A 26,145-nucleotide genomic window follows, 5' to 3' on the forward strand; every position below is an offset into this window, starting at 1 on the left:
GCCAGCATACCGTTCGCCTTTTTCACCGCCTGCTGTACCTGCATGCCCACTTTCAATGACTGGTGTATAATGACACCCAGGTCTCGTTGCACCTCCCCTTTTCCTAATCGGCCACCATTCAGATAATAATCTGTTTTCCTATTTTTGCCACCAAAGTGGATAACTTCACATTTATCCACATTAAATTGCATCTGCCATGAGTTTGCCCACTCACCCAACCTATCCAAGTCACCCTGCATCCTCTTAGCATCCTCCTCACTGCTAACACTGCCACCCAGCTTCGTGTCATCCGCAAACTTGGAGATGCTGCATTTAATTCCCTCATCCAAGTCATTAATATATATTGTAAACAACTGGGGTCCCAGCACTGAGCCTTGCGGTACCCCACTAGTCACCGCCTGCCATTCTGAAAAGGTCCCGTTTATTCCCACTCTTTGCTTCCTGTCTGCTAACCAATTCTCCACCCACACCAATACCTTACCCCCAATACCGTGTGCTTTAAGTTTGCACACTAATCTCCTGTGTGGGACCTTGTCAAAAGCCTTTTGAAAATCCAAATATACCACATCCACTGGTTCTCCCCTATCCACTCTACTAGTTACATCCTCAAAAAATTCTATGAGATTTGTCAGACATGATTTTCCTTTCACAAATCCATGCTGACTTTGTCCGATCATTTCACTGCTTTCCAAATGTGCTGTTATCACATCCTTGATAACTGACTCCAGCAGTTTCCCCACCACCGACGTTAGGCTAACCGGCCTATAATTCCCCGGTTTCTCTCTCCCTCCTTTTTTAAAAAGTGGGGTTACATTAGCCACCCTCCAATCCTCAGGAACTAGTCCAGAATCTAACGAGTTTTGAAAAATTATCACTAATGCATCCACTATTTCTTGGGCTACTTCCTTAAGCACTTTGGGATGCAGACCATCTGGCCCTGGGGATTTATCTGCCTTCAATCCCTTCAATTTACCTAACACCACTTCCCTACTAACATGTATTTCACTCAGTTCCTCCATCTCACTGGACCCTCTGTCCGTTACTATTTCTGGAAGATTATTTATGTCCTCCTTAGTGAAGACAGAACCAAAGTAATTATTCAATTGGTCTGCCATGTCCTTGCTCCCCATAATCAATTCACCTGTTTCTGTCTGCAGGGGACCTACATTCTCTCCATATCCACCCAATCTAGTCCTTTCAACATTCAATAGGATTCAACGAGATCTTTCCGCATTCTTCTAAATTCCAACGACTACAGGTCCAAAGCATCCTCATGAACCTCCTCTGGACTCTCTCCAATGACAACACATCCTTTCTGAGATATGGGACCCAAAACTGTTGACAATACTCCAAGTGCGGCCTGACTAGTGTCTGATAAAGCCTCAGTATTATCTCCCGCTTTTACAGGATATTCTGTTCCCCTTGAAATAAATACCAAAACTACAGACTCAGCCTGTAAGTTAACCTTCTGGGAGTCTTACACAAGGACTCCTAAGTCCCTATGAACTTCTGATGTTTGAATTTTCTCCCCACTTAGATAATAGCCTGTATTATTGTTCCTTTTGCCAAAATGCATTCCATACGTTTCCCAACACTGTATTCCATCTGCCACTTTTTTGCTCATTCTTCCAATTTGTCTAAGTCCTGCTGCAATCACATTGCTTCCTCAGCACTACCTACCCCTCTACCTATCTTCGTATCATCCACAAACTTTACCACAAAGCCATCAATTCCATTATCTAAATCATTGACAAACAATGTGAAAAGTAGCAGTCCCAATACTGACCCCTGAGGCCCACCACTAGTCACTGGCAGCCAACCAGAAAAGGTCCTCTTTATTCCCAATTACTGCCTCCTGCCTGTAAACCATTCCTCTATCCATGGCAGTATCTTTCCTGTAATGTCATAGGTTTTTATCTTGTTAAGCAGCCTCATGTGTGGCTCCTTATCAAATGCTTTCTGAAAATCCAAGTAAATGACATCCACTGCCTCTCCTTTGTCTAACCTGCTTGTTATTTCCTCAAAGAAATCTAACAGATTTGTTAAGATTCTTTTCTCAGAAACCATGCTGACTTTGACTTATTTTATCAGTAGTCTCCAAGTACTCCAAAACCTCATCCTTAATAATAGATTCCAACACTTTCCTAACCACTGAGGTTAGGCTAACTGGCCTATAATTTCCTCTCTTTTACCTTCCTCGCTTCTTAAAGAGTGGAGTGACATTTGCAATCTTCCAGTCCTCTAGGCCAATGCCAGAATCAAGTGATTCCTGAAAGATCAGGACCAATTCATTCGTTATTTCTTCAGCAACCTCTCTCAGGACTCTGGAATGTAGTTCATCTGGCTCCGGTGACTGATCCACCTTAAGACCTTTGAGTTTGCCTGGCACTTTTTCCTTTGTAATAGCAATAGCACTCACTCCTGCTCCCTGACACTCACGGACCTCTGGCACACTATCTTCCACAGTAAAGATGGAGGCAAAGTACTTATTTAGCTTATCTGGCATTTCTACCTCTCCCTTCACTATCTCACCAGTATCATTTTCCAGTCGTCCAATATCACCTCTCACCTACCGTTTACTCTTTATATAACTGAAAAAACTTTTGGTGTCCTGCTTTATATTATTGACTAGCTTGCCCTCATATTTTATCTTTTCCCTTCTTATAGCTTTTTTCAGTTGCTTTTTGTTGGATTTTAAAAACTTTCTAATTATCCAACTTCCCAATCACTTTTGTAACATTATATGCCCTTTCCTTGGCTTTTATGCGGTCCTTAACTCACTTGTCAGCCACAGTTCTTTTTCTGTGAGACATACCTATCCTGCACCTAATGAACTATTCCCAAAAACTTCAGCCATCTCTGTTCTGCCGTCATCCCCGCCAATATCCTCCTCCAATCTACTTGGGCAAGCTCTGCTCTCGTGCCTCTGCAATTTCCTTTATTCCATTGTGATACTAATACATGTGAGTTGTGCTTCTCCCTCTCAAGTTGCAGTATGAATTCAATCATATGATCACTGCCTCCTCAGGGTTCCTTTACATTAAGCTCTCTAATAAGATCTGGGTTATTACACAACACCCAATCTATGATAGCCTTTCCCCGAGTAGGCTCAAGCACAAGCTGCTCGAAAAAGCCATCTCGTAAGCATTCAACAAATTTCCTCTCTTGTGATCTGATACAAACCTGATTTTCCAAATCCCCTTGCATATTGAAGACCCCCATTACAATTGTGACATTACCCTTATTACATGCCCTTTCCAGCTCTCTTTGCAATCTCAGCCCCATATTTTGGCTACTATTTGGAGGCCTATATATGATTCTCATAAAGTTTTTATCAAACTTGCAATTTCCTAACTCCACCCAGAAAGATTCAATATTCTCTGACCCTATGTCACCTCTTTCAAAAGGTGTAGTTCCATCTCTTACCAACAGAGCCACACCACCGCCTTTGCCTTCCCGCCTGTCCTTCCTTCGATATTCAGCTCCCAACCACGGCCTTTCAGCCACGACTCAGTGATGTCCACAATGGCACACTGACCAATCGCTAATTGCACCATGAGTTCGACTACCTGAGGAGTAGTGAGACTCCTAGGAAGGAGAGGCTGATGATTGGGCAAAATTGCAGTCAACAGCATGAGTTGCAATGTAAAAGGTGGATAAAATCAAAAAGGATGAGTACAGGATGGAAGGTTTAATATTTGAGTGCACACATTATATGGAATAAGGTCATTGAACGTATCAGTTAGAGACTGGCAGGGATGATGTTGTGCCCATCACGGAATCATGGCTGAAAGAAGGTTATGGCTGGGAGCTTAATGTCCAAGGATGCACTTGTATTGAAAGGATAGACAGGAAGGTAGCAGGGTAGCGTGGCTCTGTGGGTAAAAAAATGAAATTAAATCATTAGAAAGAGGTGATATAGGGTTGGAAGGTGTTGAATCATTGTGGATAGAGCTGGGGAATTGCAAAGGTAAAAAGACCTTTGATGGGAGTTTCAGTATATCTAGATCCCTGAATAGTAGTACGGATTAGGCCTACAAGTCACAATGGGAGATGGAAAATGCATGCCAAAAGGGCAATGTTACAATAGCCATGGGGGTCTTGAAGATGCAAGTAGATTGGGAAAATCAGGTTAGTATGGGATTGCAAGAGGGTGAATTTCTAGAATGCCTATGAGATGGCTATTCAGTGTAGCTCACGGTTGAACCCACTAGGGGGTCAGCCATTCTGGATTGGGTGTTGTACAATGAATGAGAATTCATTAGAGATCTTAAGGTAAAGGAACCCTTCAGAAGAATGAGGGGTAACCTCAATGAAACCTATTGAATAGTGAAAGGCCTCGATAGAGTGGATGTGGAGAGGATGTTTCCTTTGGTGGGAGTGTCTATGAGCAGAGGACACAGCCTCAGAATACAGGGGTGTACTTTTAGAACAGAGATGAGAAGGAATTTCTTTCATCAGGGAGCGGTGAATCTTTGGAATTTATTGTCACAGGCAGCCTCTGAGTGCAAGTGTTCATGTATATTTAAGGCAGAGGTTGATAGATTCTTGATTGGACAGGGCAAGAAGAAGTTAGGAGATTGGGGTAGAGATGAGAAATGAATCAGCCATTATGGAATGGTGAAGCAGACTTGATGGGCCAATTGGCCTACTGCTACTCCTTTTCCTCATGGTCTTGTATAACTCCCAGAAAGATCTTTTAACCCTTGCAGCTTCTTCACTTTAATGGTCTTCTATGTCACCTTTTTCTCAGGATTTGATTTCATTTTTTTCACTTATATAGCCGGCTCACCACCCTTGCCAACGTGGGTGTCCGTTCAATACAAGATGTATCCTCAGGTGTTAAGCTCCAACTATGATCTTCTTTCAGCCATGTCTCAATGGTTCCCACAACATCATAGCTACCAATTTCTAACTGCACTACAAGATCATCTGCCTTTTCCTGTATAGTGCATTCAAATATAACATCGGGAGCATTCTACTTGTGCTTCCCTCCCCTCCACCTCACCCATCTCATCTTGGGTCCTCCGTAGTCTGCAGCTCTTCACCATTCCCAGCTGTGTAACTGTGGAAAGGGTCTTGTCACCAAAACTCTCAAATTTCTACAGATGTACTGATCTGGTTGCATTTCTGTCTAGTAAGGAGGGGTCACTGCACAGGATGAGAAAAGGCTATAGATAGTTGAAAACTCAGCCAATTCCATCATGGGCACTACTCTCCCCAGCACTGAAGACATCTTGACAAGGTGGCATCCATCACTTAGGACCTCCATCACCAAGGACATGCCATCTTCTCATTGCTATCATCAAGGTGCAGGTACAGGAGCCCAAAGGTACACTCTCGATGTTTCAGGAAGAGCCTCTTCTCCTCTACCATCAGATTTCTGAATGGCCATTGAACCCATGTACACTATCTCACTATGTTTTTCTCTATTTTTCTACTAGTTTTGGATAGTTCCATTGTAATTTTTAGATTTTATTATGTGTTGATGCTGCGGAACAACACATTTCACAACATACTGCATGCCAGTGATACTAAATCTATTTCTGATTCTTCCCCTGCCAAGCAGTGCATCTCAGACCTCCAACCTCTGGGGAAACACCGTCTCTTCTCCTTTAATCCTTGCCCTAGTTTTTGTAAATCTCTGCATCTGGTCTCAGTGAAATTGCTCCTTTGTATTTACTCTGTCTAGACTCATCACCGATTCACACCCCTTCTCTGTCTCCCCTTTCTCCTCACAGTGATAGTATTCTTGTTTCAGCAACTTCCTCACAACCTCTGCCCCACCCCCCCACCATCTGATGGGACCCAGTTTCTCTCCGGATGTGGTGACCACAACTTCCCCCAGTGTCAGACTAACTTCACCATCCCCTCCCTTATATTGTGGGCTCAGCTGGGAGAATGTGAACCACCTGCCTTTCTAGCCCTGGATCCTGTTGTCCCACTCCTTTAAGGAACTGTGAACAGACATTTCCTCCGTCCCTCTACACCCCAGACCCCAGTCCTGCAACTTCAGTCCATCACCACATATTTATGTGTTAACTACAGTCACCTCCTTCCTGTCCAAACCCAATTTGTCTCACCATGGTTGGAATCTTTCCTCCTCACTGGCAACTACAAGGCTTGTTTCTGTGACCACACATTTGGTTGGTTATCACTACTGCCTACAAAATGAAGCAATGGATGGAACACTGAACCTCTGGATTTCACTGGTTATGAATCAACGATGTGAAAATCTTTGATAATACTCAGGTAGACTGTAGCGTTTTGCCTTCATTGAGACTTGCAATGAACCCAAATTAACTTAGACGGCAGAATCATATAGTGCCTGATTGACCTATGCTGTCTAGGTGAGGGCTTATTCTGTCCCTCACAATAAATGGCAATCATTTGTCCAGGAAAGTGATGTGTAAATAGTAACTTTGAGGTGGGCACTGTAGTCACAGCATATCAGAAATGGCAGGGGAGTGTTAGGGCTGCAGAGGGAGCCAATGTTTCAGGAGGTGGTTGGGGAGCCGATTGAGAAGTTCCTTGCCCTGGTTGTTGGAGCTGCCCTCACCCAGGCAAGTGGAGAGTGTTCTATCACATTCCTGATTTGTAGATGTGGGAAAGGCATTGGGGAGTGAGGAGGTGAGTCACTCCCACAGGATCCCTGGTCTCTGACCTGCCGCTGTAGACATGGTGTTGATGTGACACGTCCAGTTGAGTTTCTGGTCAATGGTGACCCCTGGTCCAGTTGAGTTTCTGGTCAGTGGTGACCCCAGGGCATTGATGGTGGGGGGACTGGACAATGGGAATATCATGGGGAGTTGGTCAGACTCTCTGTTGCTGGGGATGGTCACTACCTGGTATCTGTGTGGTGTGATGAACCTGTCACTTCTTTGCCCATATCTGAATATCGCCTGGGTCTTGCTGCATGCAGACAGGAGCTGCTTCACCTCCTGAGGTGGAAATGGAACTGAACATTGCGCAGTCACCAGTGAACATCCCCACTCCTGACCTCAGGATGCAAGAATAGTTCTCATGGAGCAGCTAGAGGTGGTTGGGCCCAGGACACTGCCCTGGGGAACTCCTCACAACCTCTTTCTTAGCCCTTGAAGCTCTTGTGTTTTCATATGTAAACAGTCACTGCAGTTTAGTGATGCTGACATATAAAGGGGAAGATGGTGCTACATCAGGTTAATACCATCCCTTGTCTCATTCACACAATCACACCGGCAGGGGTCAGTAGACCAGGTCTGCAGCTGCAGCAGGACTGTTGACATTGAAACTCTGAATGGAAAATAGTTTAAGAGCATTGATAATGAGTGGTTGTGATAAGGTTCAGAGACCAGAGAACAAACCACGAGGTGCAAACAACAGAAACAAGACAGAACTGGAAAATATTTTATTTTGTGTGCACAGGTAGTATCTTTCTGTACAGCTTGATACTGTCACAAGATTTACAGTCGACCATTTGTATTTACATATTTACAGTAAACAGTGAGGGTGATGTGGAGAGAGGGGGGCAAAGGTAGAGGCTGAGGAGGAGATGGAACTGAAGTTATGCAGTTTACATGTGACCTCAGCATGGGAGGATGGACTAGCTGAGGGTGGCTGTGCCCAGTTGCTGCCCTGGGGACTCCTCACAATCTCTCTCTTAGTTCTTGAAGCCCTTTTGCTTTCACCACCGAGGATGTGGAAGAGTAAGAGGGATGAAGAAATTTTGGAGAGATAGTGAGATCAAGAGAGAGGGGATAGACGGAGTGAGAGAGGGGAGGGGGGAGGGGATGAGAAAAACTGTCATCAGATGATCATGAGGGAGATAAAAAGCCCCCAAGTCAGTTCAACACAGGGATCAGTGACCAGAATCAGGGGTCAGTGACTGGGGAGAGGTTAGTAACCAGGGTCAGGGTTATAGATCAGTGACCGCAGACAGGGATTGGGCAGAATCAGGGGGTCAGCGGGAGATGATTGAGGCCAGGGGTCAGTAAGCTGATGGGGATGCAACCTGGGATCTTTGTGATTGCTCTCCCTATCCTGGCCATGATCCATTCCCACCCCACCCTCCCCGTCCCAGCCCCAGGCAGACCAGGCAAAGACAGCTACTGCCCAAAGCCATTACTTTAATCTGCTCTTCTCTCTCTCTCTGCCTCTGGTTAAATCTCCGGCGTGTCGGCAAGGTGGAAGGTGCCTTGAGATGACCCAGCTTAACCGACATCCTCTTCGAATCTCACCGTGATGGCACACCTTGATCCAACTCGTAGAACAGCAGGTAAGCCTCACTGGAGACAACCTGGTTGTCCTGAATGAGAGAGACCCTGTGGAAGAGTGGGGAAGAGGGGAGGGAGTAAAGGGTGGATGAGGGGGGAGGAAGGGGCAGAGAGCGAGAGAGTCAGTAAGTGAGGGGAAAGGGATATCGATTCATTTTCTGACAAGCACACATCACTTTTGGAGAGAAGGAGAGTTAGGCAGGTGGAGGGAGGGAGTATTTGGGGTGTTGGAGGGGTTGCCAATCAAATGGCTGCTTTGACCTAGAAGGTAAATTGTCACATGTACCGAGACATGGTAAGAAACTGTTTTGAATGTAATCTATGCATATCGTTTTCACACTACAGTGCATCAAGGTAGTTCAAGGGAAAACAACAGAATGCAGAATTAAGTGTTCCAGCCCGGACTGAAACACTGTCACTCTGAGGAGAAATGGGAGAGGCTGGGCTTGTCTCCCCAGGAACAGTGGAGACAGTGGAAGGTGTAAAATGGTGAGGGGTCTGGGCAGAGTAAATAGGAAGAAGCAATTTCCTTGAGACCGGGAACAGAGGTTTACAGGAACTGAGGCATGGATTAAAGGGGAGAGGAAGGTGTCTGGAACAGAGAGAGACAGAGAACCACCCCCCCCCCATGTCCTGCATAGGTACAGACCCAGTGTGGGTGGGTGGAGGCAAGTGAGGGAAGCATTTTCCTCTCACCTCCCAAATGGTAAAACTGATTTCAGAGCCTATAGGCCGTTCAGCCCCTCCTGCTCCCTGCCCTCCCTCTGAGATCATGGCCGGTCTGACCACTTCCTTGCATGTTCCCCACCCTGACCTATTCCCCCCCCCCAACATAGGCTGACCCCTGGAACCAGAACACACTCAGTGACAGGGTGGGGCTCTCTTTTCAACGTTCCACAGATTCACGGTAAGAATTGGGCAGACCCCCATATTCCCAGACACCCCCAGCTCCCGTTTCCATTCTCCACTGGAGGGAACCTCTTCGCATCTCCTCGGTGCGGCCCCTCAGCATCTCTGATTTCTTGAGTCACTCCTGCAGCCAGCACCACTCCACCCTTCTCAGCCTCTGCTGGTGAGAGCACCCTGGGGTGGTCCCAGTCACCCTGCTCTGCCCTGCGCCCAACACCAGGGGTCTCTCCTTCAACAAAAGCAGCAGCACTGCGACCGTACTCCAGGTGAGGTCCAACCCCAGTCCACTGTTACAGACCCTTGCCACTGTGATAAACACCAGATGACCACTTTCCCTGCGAATGACTCACTGTCCCCACGTGCCGGCTTCCTGTGTTCTGTGTATGGGGATGTCATCTCCCTTCATGCCAGAGCCTCTGTCCGCTCTCTCCATTTACACAGCCTCCTGTGTCCCCACGCTCACCACACCAAGGGCCTTAGCCCTCCATCTGTACCTCTCCCACGTGCTTTAGCAATCAGGCACTGTGGGGAACAGGCAGGGAAGCAGAGATGAGGACAAAGTCAGACCATTCCTGAACTCAATGGGAAGGCTGGGGTCCAGAGGGGCCAACTAGTCTGCTGGCCCCCACAAAACAAGGCACGCCCTCTTCTCATTGCTCCCGTCAGGGAGGAGCTATAGGAGCCAGAAGGCACACACTCAGCAATTCAGGAACAGCTTGATCGCTGGCAATGATCTTTGCATTGTCAATGGGAACGGGGGAGGTTCTGGAGAATTGAAGGGTTGTTGTTATTCAAGAAAGGGAGTAGAGATAGTCCAGGAAATTATAGACCAGTGAGTCTTACTTCAGTGGTTGGTAAGTTGATGGAGAAGATCCTGAGAGGCAGGATTTATGAACATTTGGAGATGCATAATAGGATTAGGAATAGTCAGCATGGCTTTGTCAAAGGCAGGTTGTACCTTATGAGCCTGATTGAATTTTTTGAGGATGTGACTAAACATGTTGATGATGGTAGAGCACAAGATGCAGCGTATATGGATTTCAGAAAAGCATTTGATAAGATACCCCATGCAAGGGTTATTGAGAAGGTAAGGAGGCATGGGATCCAAGGGAACCTTGCTTTGTGAATCCAGAATTGACTTGCCCACAGAAGGCAAAGAGTGGTTGCAGACGGGTCATATTCTGCATGGAGGCTGGTCACCAATGGTGTGCCTCAGGGATCTGTTCTGGGACCCTACTCTTTGTGATTTTGATAAATGACCTGGATGAGTGGAGGGATGGGTTAGTAAATTTGCTGATGACACAAAGGTTGGGGGTGCTGTGGATAGTGTGGACAGCTGTCAGAGGTTACAGCGGGACATCAATATGATGCAAAACAGGGCTGAGAAGATAGAATTCAACCCAGATAAGTGTGAGGTGGTTCATTTTGGTCGGTCAAATATGATGATGGAATATAGTATTAATGGTAAGACTCTTGGCGGTGTGGAGGATCAGACGGATCTTGGGGTCTGAGTCCATAGGACACTCAAAGTTGCTGCGCAGGTTGACTCTGTGGTTAAGAAGGCATACGGTGCATTGGCCTTCATCAAGATCCGAGAGGTAATGTTGCAGCTATATAGGACCCTGGTCTGACCCCACTTGGAGTACTGTGCTCAGTTCTAGTCGCCTCACTACAGGAAGGATGTGGAAACCATGGAAAGGGTTGCAGAGGAGATTTACAAGGATGTTGCCTGAATTGGGGAGCATGCCTTATGAGAATAGGTTGAGTGAACTTGGCCTTTTCTCCTTGGAGTGATGGAGGATGAGAGGTGACCTGATAGAGGCGTATAAGATGATGAGAGGCATTGATCGTGTGGATAGTCAGAGGCTTTTTCCCAGGGCTGAAATGGCTATCACAAGAGGGCACAGTTTTAAGGTGCTTGGAAGTAGGTACAGAGATGTCAGGAGTAAGTTATTGCAGAGAGTGGCGAGTGCGTGGAATGGGCTGCCAGCGACAGTGGTGGAGGTGGATTTGATAGGGTCTTTTAAGAGACTCCTGGTTAGGTACATGGAGCTCAGAAAAATAGAGGGCTATGGATAACCCAAGGTAATTTCTAAAGTAAGTACGTGTTCGGTACAGCATTGTGGGCTGAAATTGTGCTGTAGGTTTTCTTATGTTTCTATTAGTTTCTTCCCCTCTGCTATCTGTTTTCTGGATGGACATTGAACCCATGAACAATATACCTCACTACTTTTTTTTATTTCTGTTTTTGCACTACTTATTTAATTTAACCATTTAAAATTTATACACCTTCAAGAAAAAGTCTGTGAACCCTTTGCAGTTACCTGGTTTTCTGTATTAATTACTCATAAGATGTGGTCTGATCTTCATCTAAGTCACAGTAATTGACAAACACAATCAGCTTAAACTAATAACACACAAACAATTATACTTCTCATTAATACTGAACACACCATTTAAACAACCACAATCTAGGTTTAAAAAAAACAAAAAAAAAGTATCTGGGGTAATGCCTTCTACAAAAGTTATTTGGAGTCAGGTGTTCCAGTCAATGAGATTGGAGCTGTGGGTTGTAGAGGTGCTCTGTCCTATAAACAAGACACACAAGGTCAAGGTACTGACAGAGCCTGCTCTTCTCAAGAAAGATCTGTTTATGTGCACCATGCGTTGATTCAAACAACTTTCAAAAGACTTTAGAAGAAGAGGACTAGAATATAAAAGCAAGGATGTAATGTTGAGACTTTATAAAGCACTGGTGAGGCCTCATGCAGAATTGAGAGCAGTTTTGGGCCCCTTATCTTCGAAAGGATGTGCTGAAACTGGAGAGGGTTCAAAGGAGGTTCATGAAAATGATTCCAGGATTGAATGGCTTGTCATATGAAGAGTTTAATGGCTCTGGTCCTGTATGCACTAGAATTCAGAAGAAAGAGGGGTGACCTCATTGAAATTGGATCAGAGGAATGAGAAGAGATCTTATAGAAACATATAAAATTATGAAAGGGATAGATAAGATAGAGGCAGCAAAGTTGCTTCCACTGGTAGTTGAGACTAGAATTAGGGGACATAGCCTCAAGATTCAAAGACAGAAATGAGGAGGAAATGCTTTTCTTAGAGAGTGGTGAATCTGTGGAATTCTCTGCCCAATGAAGCAGTGGAGGCTCCCTCAGTAAATATATTTAAGACAAGGTGGGATAGGTTTTTGCATAGTTGGGGAATTAAAGGTTATGGGGAAAAAGCAGGTAGGTGGAGGTGAGTCCATGCCTAGATCAGCCATGATCTTATTAAATGGCGGAGCAGGCTCAACGGGCTGGATGGCCGACTCCTGCTCCTTCCATTATCTTATAAGATGATGAGAGACATTGATCATGTGGATAATCAGAGGCCTTTTCCTATGGCTGAAATGGCTAGCACGAGGGGACATAGTTTTAAGGTGCTTGGAAGTAGGTACAGAGGGGATGTCAGGGGTAAGTTTTTCCACACAGAGTGGCAGGTGCATGGAACACACTGGCAGTGATAGTAGTAGAGCCGGATAAAATAGGGTCTTTTAAGAGACATCTAGATAGGTAATGGAGCTTGAAAAAACAGAGGGCTAGGTCGTAGGGTAATTCTAGGCAGTTTCCAGAGTAGGTTACATGGTCGGCACTACATTGTGGGCTGAAGGGCCTGTAATGTGCTGCAGATTTCTATGTTCTATTTCTTATGTTCCTATGAAACTTATCGAATGTTGAAGTGATAAGAGTACATGTGGGAGGATGTTTCCTATGGTGGGAGAGTCTAAAAGCAGAGGACACAGCCTCAGAATAGAGGGGCATCCTTTTAGAATGGAGATGAGGAGGAATTTCTTTAGCCAGAGAGTTGCGAATCTGTGGAATTTGTTGCCACAGTCAACATTTGATGCCAAGTCTTTAAGTATATTTAAGGCAGAGGTTGAGATTCTTGATTGGTCAGGGCTCGAAGGGATACGGGGAAAATGAAGGAGACTGAGGCAGAGAGGAAAATTGGATCAGCCTTGGTGAAATGGCAGAGCAGACTTGACAGGTCAAATGGCCTAATTCTGCTTCAATGTCTTATGGTCGAAGAATTGTAGAGATGCACGAAGCTGGAAAAGGCTACAAAAAATTTCTAAAGACCTGAGTGTTCAGTCCACAGTAAGAAAAATGGAGGAAATTCGGTCCTGTTGCTACTCTTCCCAGGAGTGGGTGTCCTGATCACACTAAGAGTGCAACGTGCAGTGCTGAAGGAGGTGGAAAAGAACCCAAAGGTAACAGCAAAAGGCCTGCAGAAATCTCTAGAACTTGATAAAGTCTCTGTTCATGTGGCCACTATAAGAAAAACACTGAACAAGAATGATGTTCATGAAAGGACACCACAGGGAAACGACCACTGTCCGAAAAATACATTGCTGCATGTCTCAAGTTTGCAAAAGACCACCTGGATGTTCCACAATGCTTCTGAGACAATGTTCTTGGCAGAAATGCACACTGCTGTGTTTGGAGGAAAAAGGGCACTGCACACCAACACCAAAACCTCATCCCAACGGTGGACCATGGTGGAAGCATCATTATGGTTTGGGGATGCTTTGCTGCCTCAGGGCCTGGACAGCTTGCAGTTGTTGAGGGAACAATGAATTCAAAATTGTAGCAAGGTATTCCGGAAATATTGATGAACCGGAACAGTTTTGTACAGAGGAATGGTCTAAAATTCCTCCTTGCTGTTCTGCAAGTCTGCTCAGCAGCTACAGGAAATGTTTGGTGGAAGTTCTGCCAGTTATTAAATACAAGGGTTCACATATTTTTCCAGCCTGGATTGCGAATGATTAAGAAATGTGTTCAATAAAGACATGAAAAGTATAATTGTTTGTGTGTTATTAGTTTAGGCAGATTGTGTTTGTCTATTATTGTGACTTAGATGAAGATCAGACCACATTTTATGAGTAATTTATGCAGAAAATCATGTAATTGCAAAGGTTTCACAAAGTTTTTCTTGCAATTGTACTTACTGTAATTCACAGATTCTTTTCTATGTTTATCATACATCGCAGTACACTGCTGCCGCACAGTTAATGAACTTCATGACGTATGCCAATGATATTAAATCTCATTGTGATTCTGATTCTGGCTTTTGATACAGGAGGTGGGAGGAAACACCTTCCCACACTGAGTCTGTACTACTGCAGGTCATGGGTCTTCACCCACACCCTGCTCCCCGCTGTTGTTTCACTATGGGGAGGATCTCTGTCGCTCCCCTGTCAGGCTTCACAATGTAGCTCCCTGAAAGTGCCAACACAGGTAGACAGGGCGGTCAGTAAGGCCTTATCAGTCAGGGGACTAAGTACAGAAGTTGGGACGTTATGTTGCAGTTGCACAAGACATTGGTGTTGGAGACTCAGGGCTGGTTTCATAGAGGTGTACAAAACCATGAAGGACATAAACAGGGTGTCTGTGCACAATCTTCCCATGGTCACAGAATTAAGAATCAAGAGGGCGGAGGTATAAGGTGAGAGGGAGACATCTTTTGTTTTTACACAGAGGGTGGTTGGTATGTGGAATGAGCTGCTGGACGAAGTGGTTGAGGCAGCTACAATAACAACTCTTAAAGGACATTTGGATAAGTACATGGATTGGAAAGGTTTAGACGTGGTTAAATGGGAGTAGCTACAATGGGCACCTTGCACAGCATGGACCAGTTGTGCTGAAGGGTCAGTTTCTGTGCTGTATGACTTTATGACTTGCTGATATCCCACTAGAGAGGGCAAACAGGAGCAGGGAAGGCCAGGTGGACTAAACTGCAGGAAAAGGAGATGAACTCAGGGCTTGGATAGGAACTTGGGACTGGATATTAAAGAAACATGACAGAAGGATGGGCAGGACTGGCGTCTCAGTATTCTGGTGTAATTACCACGGGTGATAGGGTGGAGGTCAAAGAGGCAGGCAAGTGGCAATATTGTTTAGGGAGAACATCACAACAGTGGATTGGATGTCTGAAATGATGGCACATCTGGAGATTGAAACAACGGTGGTATGGAGACAATCTCTGGATAACTGGCTTCGTGAAGATTGGAACATCTGGAGACTAGGCCAGCTGGAGTAGAGAACATCTGGTGCCCGGGACACCTGGAGACTGGGAGGTGTTGGACACAAGAGCATGGCCACCTCTCAATGAGATGGCAGACCATCACCTCCCTCAGCTCCAATTTCCTGCCCTATTGCTGTCCCTTGTAATATTCAGAAATGTTCCCCACTGTACTGTGAATGAACTCAGTGACTGGGCAGAGTGTCCCACAGGTTCATTATCCTCTGGGTGGAGATATCTTTTCTCCATCTTTGTCCCTCCTTTACAGCAGCTGGACACAGTACTCCAGGTGTGGTCTCCATGATAGAGACCATGTCTTTACTCCCAGAGTTAAATCTTTCTGTAGTGCAGTCCAACCTACCATCTACTCATTAGCCTTCAGTGACTGGTGTGTAGGGACAGCTAGATCCCTCTGTGCATCAACACAGCCCTGTCTTCCACTTTCTACCATGCAGCATCTTCAGACTGGAAGGTGGAACAGCTCAATACTGGCCCACATGAATGTGGGACATCCGCGAAGTCTCGAGAGTGGGACACTTGGAGGCTGTTAATTAGGGGTTGAGTGGGAATCACTGAAGGGGGAGGTAATGGGCTTGTCTCTTTGCCCCCTGCCCGAGGGAGGGTCTTGGCAGCCGGCTGTGCCTACCTGGAGTCATTGTAGACGTGCCACTTGCCAGCAGACTTGCAGTAGGCAGTGTAGTGCCCTCCGTTTACAGTACCGATGTGGTTACATACCGCATAGAGGTCGTAGACACTGTTACCTGTGGAAATGCATGGGGTGATTAGCAGCGGACCAAGCGATGAGAGAGAGAGAGAGAGAGAGAGAGATTCGCAAAGGTCAGAGTGAAGAGTTCAAAAACGGAGTGTTTCGCGTGCTCTGTGCATTAGTGGCGGATCAATCGATTCATGATTCATTAGCAGGAACAAATAAAATTAAGTAGGGTCAGAGCAGCGCGGCCATTATTTGGGTGGATCAGTGTAGGAGTGGGAACTTGAGGCTTTGGTGAGGGGACACAGGTGAATAGCAGGTAAAGCTTTTGTAATGGTTGATTAAAAAATCACTAAATTACAGCTAATTAAATAAAGTAGGGATGACGCAGGATCAGGTGATGTGCTGTAGCTGCACGATGTGGGAGCTGGTGGACCCCACTGTGGTTCCTGGTGACCACATCTGCAGCAAGTGTTGGCGGCTCGAGGAACTCAGGCTGAAAGTTCGATGACTTGGAATCTGAGATTCAAACACTGCGGCAATCAGGGAGGGGGGCAGTTAGCTGGACGCTCTGTTACAGCAGGTAGCCACACCCATTAGATTAGCTGCCTCAAATTCGGTCTGTCGTCAGGGACAAGAGGGTGTGACTGTGAGTGAGGTGGGGAGTGGGATCCAAGAGACAGTACTGGAGGAGCCTCAGATCGTGAGCTTGTCCAACAGGTCTGAGATTCTTGCTCCCTGTGTGGATGAGAGTGGAGGCTACAGGAAGGATGAGCAACCTAACTGTGGCACCGTAGTTCAGGGAGACATTCAAGAGGTGGGAGAGAAAATAACTGTAGTGGTAATTGGGGAAGGTATAGTCAGGGGAATAGACAGAGCTCTCTGTAGCAAGGTTAGAGCACCCTGAAGGCTGTGTTGTTTGCCTGGTGCCCGGGTTTGGGACATCTTATCAGACCTGCAGAAGAGTTTGCAGTGGGAGAAGAAAGATCCAGTTGTTGTGGTCCACGTGGGTACCAACGACATAGGTAGAACGAGGACAGAAGTTCTTCTGAGGGAATTTAAGCAGCTAGGGACTAAAAGAGCGGAACCAAAAAGGTGGTAATCTCTGGATTACTACCCGAGCCACTTGTAAATCGGCATATGTGTAGCTCAAGGATTGGTGTGGGAGAACTGGGTTTGAATTCATGGGAAATTGGCACCAGTATTGGGGAAAGAGGGAGCTGTTCCAATGGAACAGGCTCCACCTGAACTGTGATGGGACCTGGATCCTAGCAAATTGCTTAAATGGGGCTGTGGATAGGGCTTTAAACTAAATAGTACAGGGGTGGGTTCAACAGATTGGAAAAGTATGGATAAAGTAAAAGAGAAAAGTGTGGATAAAGATAAAGTAAAAGCAAGAGATGAAAAAGAGAAAAGTTAGAGTGGAGTAAAGAGAAGTTAAGTGCAAAAGAGAAAAAGATTACAAGATTTTAAAAGCACAATGAGTGTAAGGGCACTTTATCTGAATGCCTGTAGTATTCAAATCAAAGTCAGTGAACTTGTGGCACAAATCAGTACAAAGAGGTATGATTTAGTGGCCATTACAGAGATGTGGCTACAGGGTGAAGAGGATTGGGAATTAAATAATTGAGGATATCAGGTAATACGCAAGGATAGGCAGGAAGGTAAAGGAGAGGGGGCAGCACTCTTAATTAAAGATGAGATCATGGCGATAGTGAGAGATAATATTAGATCCCAGGAGCAGAATGTTGAATCCATTTGGGTAGAGATTAGGAATAGGAAAGGGAAAAAAAATCTCTGGTAAGAGTTATCTATCCCCCACTGAATAACATTACAGTGGTACAGGCAATAAACTGAGAAGTATCTGAGACATGGAAGAATGGAACAGCAATTGTCGTGCGGGACTTTACTGCACATAGATCGGGTGAATCGAGTTGGCCGAGGCAGTCCTGAGGAGGACGTCATAGAATGCATCGGCGGTGGTTCTTGAACAGCATGTTACTGAACCTACAAGGGAACGTGCCATCGTAGATCTGGTCCTGAGTAATGAGACAGGTAAAATTAGAGATCTTATAGTTAGGGATCCTCTTGGAAAGAGTGATCAGAGTATGACTGAGTTTCTCATACAAATGGAAGGTGCAATAGTTTGATCTAAAACCAGTGTATTAAGCCTAAACAATGGAGACTACAATGGGATGAGGGAGGATTTGGATAGACTGGGAACACAGGCTATATGGTGGGACTGTTGAGAAACAGTGGAAGAGTTCCAAAGAGATTCTTCATGCTCAACAAAAGTATATTTCAGTTAAAAGCAAGAACAGTAGGGGTGGGGAGAGCCAGCCTTGGATAACTAAGGAAATAAAAGATGGTATCAAACTAAAAGCTCGTGTATACAAAGTCACCAATAGTGGGAAACTGGAAGGTTGGGAAAACTTTAAAAAGCAACAGAGAACTACTAAGCAAGCAATAAAGAAAGGGAAGATAGATTATGAAAATAAACTAGCACAAGATAAAAAGATGGACAGTAAATGGTTTTATAATTATATAAAGCAGAAAAGGGTGGCTAAAGTGAACGTAGGTCCCTTGGAGGAGGAGAAGGGGAAATTGATATTAGGTAATGAGGAAACGCCGAGGCTTTGAAGGACTATTTTGTGTCGGTCTTCACGGTGGAGAATACATCTAACATGCCAAGGAGAGATGTTATGGATGTGATGGGAGGTGAGGACCTTGATACAATAGCCATCACTAAAGAGGTAGTGCTGAGCAAACTTGTGGGCCTGAAGATAGATAAATCCCTGGTCCTGATGGAATGCATCCCTGGGTACTGAGAGAAATGGCAGAAGTTATAGCAGAGATTTTGGTGATAATTTACCAAAATTCTCTGCACACAAGGCAGGTCCCGGCAAACAGGAAGACAGCGAATGTCACACCACTATTCAAACAAGGATGTAGGCAAAAGGCAGGGAACTATAGGCCAGTTAGTGTGACATCTGTAGTTGGAACTCAGTCAGTCAGTGGGTGCCATCGCGAATCCGGGGTTGGCAGCTACGCACCTCCATCTTCTTTGGCAGCACTGAGTACAGCCTCTCCTCCAGCTTGTTCTCGCTGGCCGCCTTGGCACTGCCCTGCGCTGCCCCGCCGAACTCGAGCCCGAGGCCGTGTCGGCCTCCAGCCGCGGCCGCTTCTTCAAACTCGGCCCTTCCTTAGGCAGAGGCCTTGGGCAGGTCCAGGCACACGGTGCAGCGCCCAAGTTCATCATGTCTCTTCCAACTAGGTGCATAGCATACGATTTGTAGATATGTGGTGAGGCTTTAATCTCTTCCACAGAAAATGGCCGTTGGCTCACAAGGAGCTCATCCACCCTTTGTCAGGTCTTGTTTTTTTTAGTCCTGCTGGGTGTCCTCACACCCTCCTCACCAGACTAAGTCCGGTGGGGGAGCCGGCCAAGTCGCCGACCATTCGACCACGGCCCCCGGCCGAGCGCCGGGCGCCCGCCCCCCACTGAATCTCTCCGAGCATCCAGTGCCCGACCGAAAACCATGGTCAAGCGGCTGGCGACCAACCCTATTAGTTATCACTAAAGAAGAAATATTGAGGCATCTGGAAAGAAATGGATCCATCAGGCAGACGCAACATGGATTCAGGAAAGCCAGGTCCTATTTGACAAATTTACTGGAGTTCTTTGAAGATATAAAGAGCGCAGTGGATAGAGGGGAACAGATTAGGTTATTTATTTGGCTTTCTAGATGGTGTTCACTAAGGTGCTGCATAAAAGACTTATCCATAAGATAAGGATGCAGAGAGTTGGGGTGATGTATTAGCATGGATAGAGGATTGGTTAACTAATAGAAGGCAGAGAGTTGGGATAGATGGGTGCTTCTCTGGTTGGCAATTAGTGGTGAGCAGTGTGTTGCAGGGGTCAGTGCTGGGCCTGCAACTGTTCACAATATACATTAACGATCTCGGAAAGGGGACCGAGTATAGTGTATCTGAGTTTGCAGATGACACTAAATTCAGTGGACAAGCAAATTGTGCAGAAGATACGGAGAGTCTGCAGAGGGATATACAGTAGATAGGCAAGGGTCTGGCAGGTGGAGTATAATGTTGGTAAATGCAAGGTCATCCACTTTGGAAGGAAAAATCGAAGATCAGATTATTATTTAAATGGTAAAAAATAGCAGCAAGCTGCTGTGCAGAGGGACTTGGGAATGCGTGTGCATGAATCATAAAGGGTTGATTTGCAGGTGCAGCAGGCTGTCAAAAAGGCAAATGGAATGTTGGCCTCATTTGCTCGAGGGATTGAATTTAAGATCAGGGAGGTTATGCTGCAACTGTACAGGGTACTGGTGAGGCCGCACCTGGAGTACTACGTGCAGTTTTGGTCTCCTCACTTGAGGAAGGATATTCAATACTGACTTTGGACGTGATGCAGCGGAAGTTCACCAGGTTGATCCCTGAGATGAGGGGATTAGACTATGAGGAGAGATTGAGTTGCCTGGGACTCTACTCGCTGGAATTCAGAAGAATGAGAGGAGATTTTATAGAAATGTATAAAATTAAGAAAGGGATAGATAAGATAGAGGCAGGAAAGTTGTTTCCACTGGTAGATGAGACTAGAACTAGGGGACATGGCCTCAAGATTTAGGGAAGTAGATTTAGGACGGAGATGAGGAGGAACTGCTTTTTCCAAAGAATGGTGAATCTGTGTACCCATCCCCCTGTAAACATACTGGGGGTTGCTGCCTTCATACCCTCCCTGTGGGGGTGGGTCACATATTCTCTGAATCCGTACGGCAAACCTCGCGACTCTCTCCACTGACTGCTCTGATTCAGTTCCTCCCAAGCAGCAGAAACCTCCCTCTGCACCCATTCTGTCCACCCCAGGTTATATACCTCTCATGGGGAGACCCCGTCCCTTCACTCTGTCAGCGAGTTCACTCACCTGCTCTCTCTGCAGCACAGTGTCGCAAGCTTAGCCCGTACAACGGGAAGTCCACAAAGGTGGTGCATTTTTTAATCGCATAGCGACTGAAAGCAAATCGATTCAGATCTGTGGAGCTGATTAAAGAGAATCAACAGAGGATTGGCCCCTCTGTCTGCATGCGGAGGTGGCAGTGTTGAGATGTGGGAGAGGGAGAGAATAGGATGGGGAGAGAGATAGAGAAAGGGAACGAAATGGAGAAGAGGGCACAGGAAGGAAGGAGTAAGATGAGGAAAGGGGAGGGGTAAAGGGAGAGGGGAATGGAGAAATGGAGAAGGGTAAAGAAAGAAGGGAAGAGGGATGGTGATGCCCAGTGAGGGCCAGAAAGGCAGGTAGAAACAGATAGAGATAGACTACAGCGGGCTGGAGCTGACCAGGAAAGGATACGTAGAACAAGTATCTTGGGGAATCTCTGGATTGTTAACTTCTTAGTGCTTCTCTTCCTCTGCTTACACATTTCACACATCTGCAGAGAGAGAATGTATAAACACAGAGCACAAAAAGGCACAGGACAGGCCCTCCAGTCTACAATGTTGTGTCAAACCAATGGCTCTAAATTAATTTAATCCTTATTCCCCACACAAGCCCCTATCTGCTTCTGTCATCATCCCTGGGAGTGTGTTCCAGGTTCCTACTGCACTGTATGTAAAAAAAAACATCTCACACATCTCCTTTGTACTTGTCCTCTCTCACTTTAGTACCAGACATTTCAATGCTGGGGAAAATATACCGGCTGTCTGTTCTAGTCCTTGCACAATTTTATAAACTCTCATCAAATCCCCCTGAGCCTCTGCCTCTCTGTAGAAAACAGATACAGCTTGTATAATGTCTTCTCATAGCACCTGTCTCCCAAACCAGGCAGCAGCATGGTAAACCTCCTCCGCCCACTCTCCAAAACTCCCCCATCCTTCCTATAAGGGGGCAAACAATACTCCAGAGGAAGCCGAACTAGAGTTTATTATGAAGATGCAATATAACTCAACCCTTGAACTTAATGCTTCGACAAATAAAGGCAAATATGCCATTTGCCTTTTCTTACCACTTTGTCAACCTGCAAACCACTTTTAGGGAGCCATGTACGAGATCCCTCAGTACATCAGTGTTACTAAGGATCCTGCCATTAACTGCGTACTCTCCCTTTATGTTGGATCTTCCAAATGCAGCCTCTTACCTTTGGCTGGATTAAACTCCATTAATCACTTTGGCAATGTTCTACACTATCCATAACCCTACAAATTGTTGTATTATCTGTACACTTACTCAATCACCGATCACATTATCTATGTGTCACAGACTGCAGAGGTCCCAGTCTGGATCCCTGCAGAACACCACTAGTCATGAACCTCCATGCAGAACAAGACCCATGCACCACAACTCTCTGCCACCAATGGGCAAGTCAAACTTGGATCCAATCAGCCAAGTCGCTATGACTCCCATCATCTGAATGTTCTGGATGAGCTTACCATGCAGAACCTTGTCAAATGCCTTACTAAAAACCATATACACAACATTCATTGCATTACATTCATCAATCACCGTTGTCACACCTTTAAAAACTCAGTCAGATTAGCCAGACATGACCTGCCCCACACAAAACCATGATCAGTGTCCCTAATCAGACCACACCGCTCGGAAATCCTATCCCTAAGAATCCTCGCCATTAGTTTCTCTACTACTGAATGGAACTCACCTGCGTGTAGTTTATAGGATTATTCCCATTTCCCTTCTCGAACAAAGGAACATTAGCTACTCACCAGTCCACCAGCACTACATCTGCGGCTAGCAAAGATACAAAGATCATGGTTAAGGCGCCAGCAATCTCAACTCTTGCCTCTCTCAATAATCTGCCATATATTCTGACCATGGGGACTTATCCAGCCATGTCTTTCAGAAGACTAAACACTACTACTTTCCTAATCTTGAAATAAACCACCACTTAGCACACTCCACACTGATCTCACTATCCTCTACATTATTTCCCTTTGGTAAATAATGATATAAAGTACTCATTTAAGATCTCACCCACATCTTCCAACTTCAAGCACAAATCCTCTCCTTTATACTTGAGCAGTCTTCCCTACTCTCTTGTTATACGCTTGCTCTCGATTGATGGAATTTTCTTTAATCTATGGCCCCACCTGGCTCTCCTAACTCCCTTAGAGTCATAGAAAAGTATAGCGCAGAAACAGGCCCTTCGGCACAACCATTTAAACTGCCTACTCTCATTGACCCGGACCAAAATTATAGCCCTCCATACCCGTGCCATCCATGTACCTATCCAAACTTCTCTGAAAATGTAGAAATGGTGTTCCCATGCACCACGCGCTGGCAGCTCGTTTCACACGCTGGCAGCTCGTTCCACACGCTCATGACCCTCTAAGTGAAGAAGTTTCCCCTCATGGCAAAGATGTGATTGGTAGGTGGGAAGCCATCAAAGGGGAAATTTTGAGAGTGCAGAGTTTGTATGTTCCTGTCAGGATTAAAGGCAAATTGAATAGGAATAAGGAACCTTGGTTCTCAAGGGATATTGCAACTCTGATAAAGAAGAAGAGGGAGTTGTATGAAATGTATAGGAAACAGGGGGTAAATCAGGTGCTTGAGGAGTATAAGAAATGCAAGAAAATACTTAAGAAAGAAATCAGGAGGGCAAAAAGAAGACATGAGGTTGCCTTGGCAGTCAAAGTGAAGGGTAATCCAAAGAGCTTTTACAAGTATATTAAGAGCAAAAGGATTGTAAGGGATAAAATTGGTCCTCTTGAAGATCAGAGTGGTCGGCTTTGTGCGGAACCAAAGGAAATGGGGGAGATCTTAAATAGGTTTTTTGCGTCTGTATTTACTAAGGAAGCTGGCATGCAATCTATGGAATTGAGGGAATCAAGTAGTGAGACCATGGAAACTGTACAGATTGAAAAGGAGGAGGTGCTTGCTGTCTTGAGGAAAATTAAAGTGGATAAATCCCCGGGACCTGACAGAGTGTTCCCTCGGACCTTGAAGGAGACTAGTGTTGAAATTGCGGGGGCCCTGGCAGAAATATTTAAAATGTCGCTGTCTACGGGTGAAGTGCTGGAGGATTGGAGAGTGGCTCATGTTGTTCCGTTGCTTAAAAAAGGATCGAAAAGTAATCCGGGAAATTATAGGCCGGTGAGTTTAAAGTCAGTAGTAGGTAAGTTATTGGAGGGAGTACTAAGAGACAGAATCTACAAGCATTTGGATAGACAGGGGCTTATTAGGAAGAGTCAACATGGCTTTGTGTGTGGTAGGTCATGTTTGACCAATCTGTTGGAGTTTTTCGAGGAGGTTACCACGAAAGTGGATGAAGGGAAGGCAGTGGATATTGTCTACATGGACTTCAGTAAGGCCTTTGACAAGGTCCCGCATGGGAGGTTAGTTAGGAAAATTCAGTCGCTAGGTATACATGGAGAGGTGGTAAATTGGATTAGACATTGGCTCGATGGAAGAAGCCAGAGAGTGGTGGTAGAGAATTGCTTCTCTGAGTGGAGGCCTGTGACTAGTGGTGTGCCACAGGGATCAGTGCTGGGTCCATTGTTATTTGTCATCTATATCAATGATCTGGATGATAATGTGGTAAATTGGATCAGCAAGTTTGCTGATGATACAAAGATTGGAGGTGTAGTAGACAGTGAGGAAGGTTTTCAGAGCCTGCAGAGGGACTTGGACCAGCTGGAAAGATGGGCTGAAAAATGGCAGATGGAGTTTAATACTGACAAGTGTGAGGTATTGCACGTTGGAAGGACAAACCAAGGTAGAACATACAGGGTTAATGGTAAGGCACTGAGGAGTGCAGTGGAACAGAGGGATCTGGGAATACAGATACAAAATTCCCTAAAAGTGTCATCACAGGTAGATAGGGTCGTAAAGAGAGCTTTTGGTACATTGGCCTTTATTAATCAAAGAATTGAGTATAAGAGCTGGAATGTTATGATGAGGTTGTATAAGGCATTGGTGAAGCCGAATCTGGAGTATCGTGTTCAGTTTTGGTCACCAAATTACAGGAAGGATATAAATAAGGTTGAAAGAGTGCAGAGAAGATTTACAAGGATGTTGCCGGGACTTGAGAAACTCAGTTACAGAGAAAGGTTGAATAGGTTAGGACTTTATTCCCTGGAGCGTAGAAGAATGAGGGGAGATTTGATAGAGGTATATAAGATTATGATGGGTATAGATAGAGTGATGCAAGCAGGCTTTTTCCACTGAAGCAAGGGGAGAAAAAAACCAGAGGACATGGGTTAAGGGTGAGGGGGGAAAAGTTTAAAGGGAACATTAGCGGGGGCTTCTTCACACAGAGAGTGGTGGGAGTATGGAATGAGCTGCCAGACGAGGTGGTAAATGCGGGTTCTTTTTTAACATTTAAGAATAAATTGGACAGATACATGGATGGGAGGTGTATGGAGGGATACGGTCCGTGTGCAGGTCAGTGGGACTAGGCAGAAAATGGTTCGGCACAGCCAAGAAGGGCCAAAGGGCCTGTTTCTGTGCTGTAGTTTCTATAGTTTAGTTTCTATGTTCCCCTTAAACTTTATACCTTTTACCCTTAACTCATGACCTCTGGTTGTAGTCCCACCCAACCTCAGTGGAAAACGCCTACTTGCATTTACCCTATCTATACCTCTTATAATTTTATATTCCTCTATCAAATTTCCCTTCAATCTTCTACATTTCCAAGGAATAAAGTCTTAACCCTTTCAATCTTTCCTTATAACTCAGGTTCTCCAGTCCCTGCAGCATCCTGGCAAATTTTCTCTGTCGCCCTTCAATTTTATTTACATCTTTCCTGTATGTAAGTGACCAAAACTGCATAAAACACTCCACATTAGGCCTACCAATGTCTTATACAACTTCAACATAACATCCCGTTTCCTGTACTTGGTATTTTGATATATGAAGGCCAATGTGCCAAAAGCTTTCTTTACGGCCCTATCTACTTGTGATGCCACATTTAATGAATTATGGCCCTGTATTGCCAGACCTCTTTGTTCTACCACACTCCACAGCGGTCTGCCGCTCACCGTGTAAGACCTATCCTGGTTAGTCCTACTGAAGGGCAACACTTTGCATTTGCCTGCATTAAAGTTCCATCTGTCATTTCTCAACCCATTTTTTGAGATGGTTCAGGTCCTGCTGCAAGCTCTGACAGTCTCTATCACTGTCCACTACACCCTTAATCACAAAGTTGCTGATCCAGTTAACCACATTAACATCCA

The 26,145-nt window shown here is 45.4% G+C and overlaps 1 protein-coding gene across 4 annotated transcripts in view; it reads right to left on the reverse strand.

Annotated features, from left to right (window-relative positions):
* Window positions 1-7,374: 7,374 nt before the first annotated feature.
* The window catches only part of LOC134341276 (ubiquitin carboxyl-terminal hydrolase 2-like), a 60,054-nt gene continuing 41,283 nt past the window's right edge, over window positions 7,375-26,145 (reverse strand). For 3 of the 4 annotated variants that reach the window (XM_063039142.1, XM_063039139.1, XM_063039141.1), the window contains 4 exons: window positions 21,311-21,389; window positions 20,885-20,992; window positions 15,880-15,994; window positions 7,375-8,300 (listed from right to left, as the gene is read on the reverse strand). In XM_063039142.1, the coding sequence (XP_062895212.1) occupies window positions 8,213-8,300; window positions 15,880-15,994; window positions 20,885-20,992; window positions 21,311-21,389 (390 nt within the window). In that variant the 3' untranslated portion in view covers window positions 7,375-8,212. Of the gene's footprint in view, window positions 8,301-15,879; window positions 15,995-20,884; window positions 20,993-21,310; window positions 21,390-26,145 lie in introns of those variants that run through there. The other variant, XR_010016740.1, reaches the window with a different exon arrangement.

The sequence above is a fragment of the Mobula hypostoma genome, assembly GCF_963921235.1.
Source record: "Mobula hypostoma chromosome 13 unlocalized genomic scaffold, sMobHyp1.1 SUPER_13_unloc_1, whole genome shotgun sequence".
In the NCBI taxonomy this organism is placed as follows: domain Eukaryota; kingdom Metazoa; phylum Chordata; class Chondrichthyes; order Myliobatiformes; family Myliobatidae; genus Mobula; species Mobula hypostoma.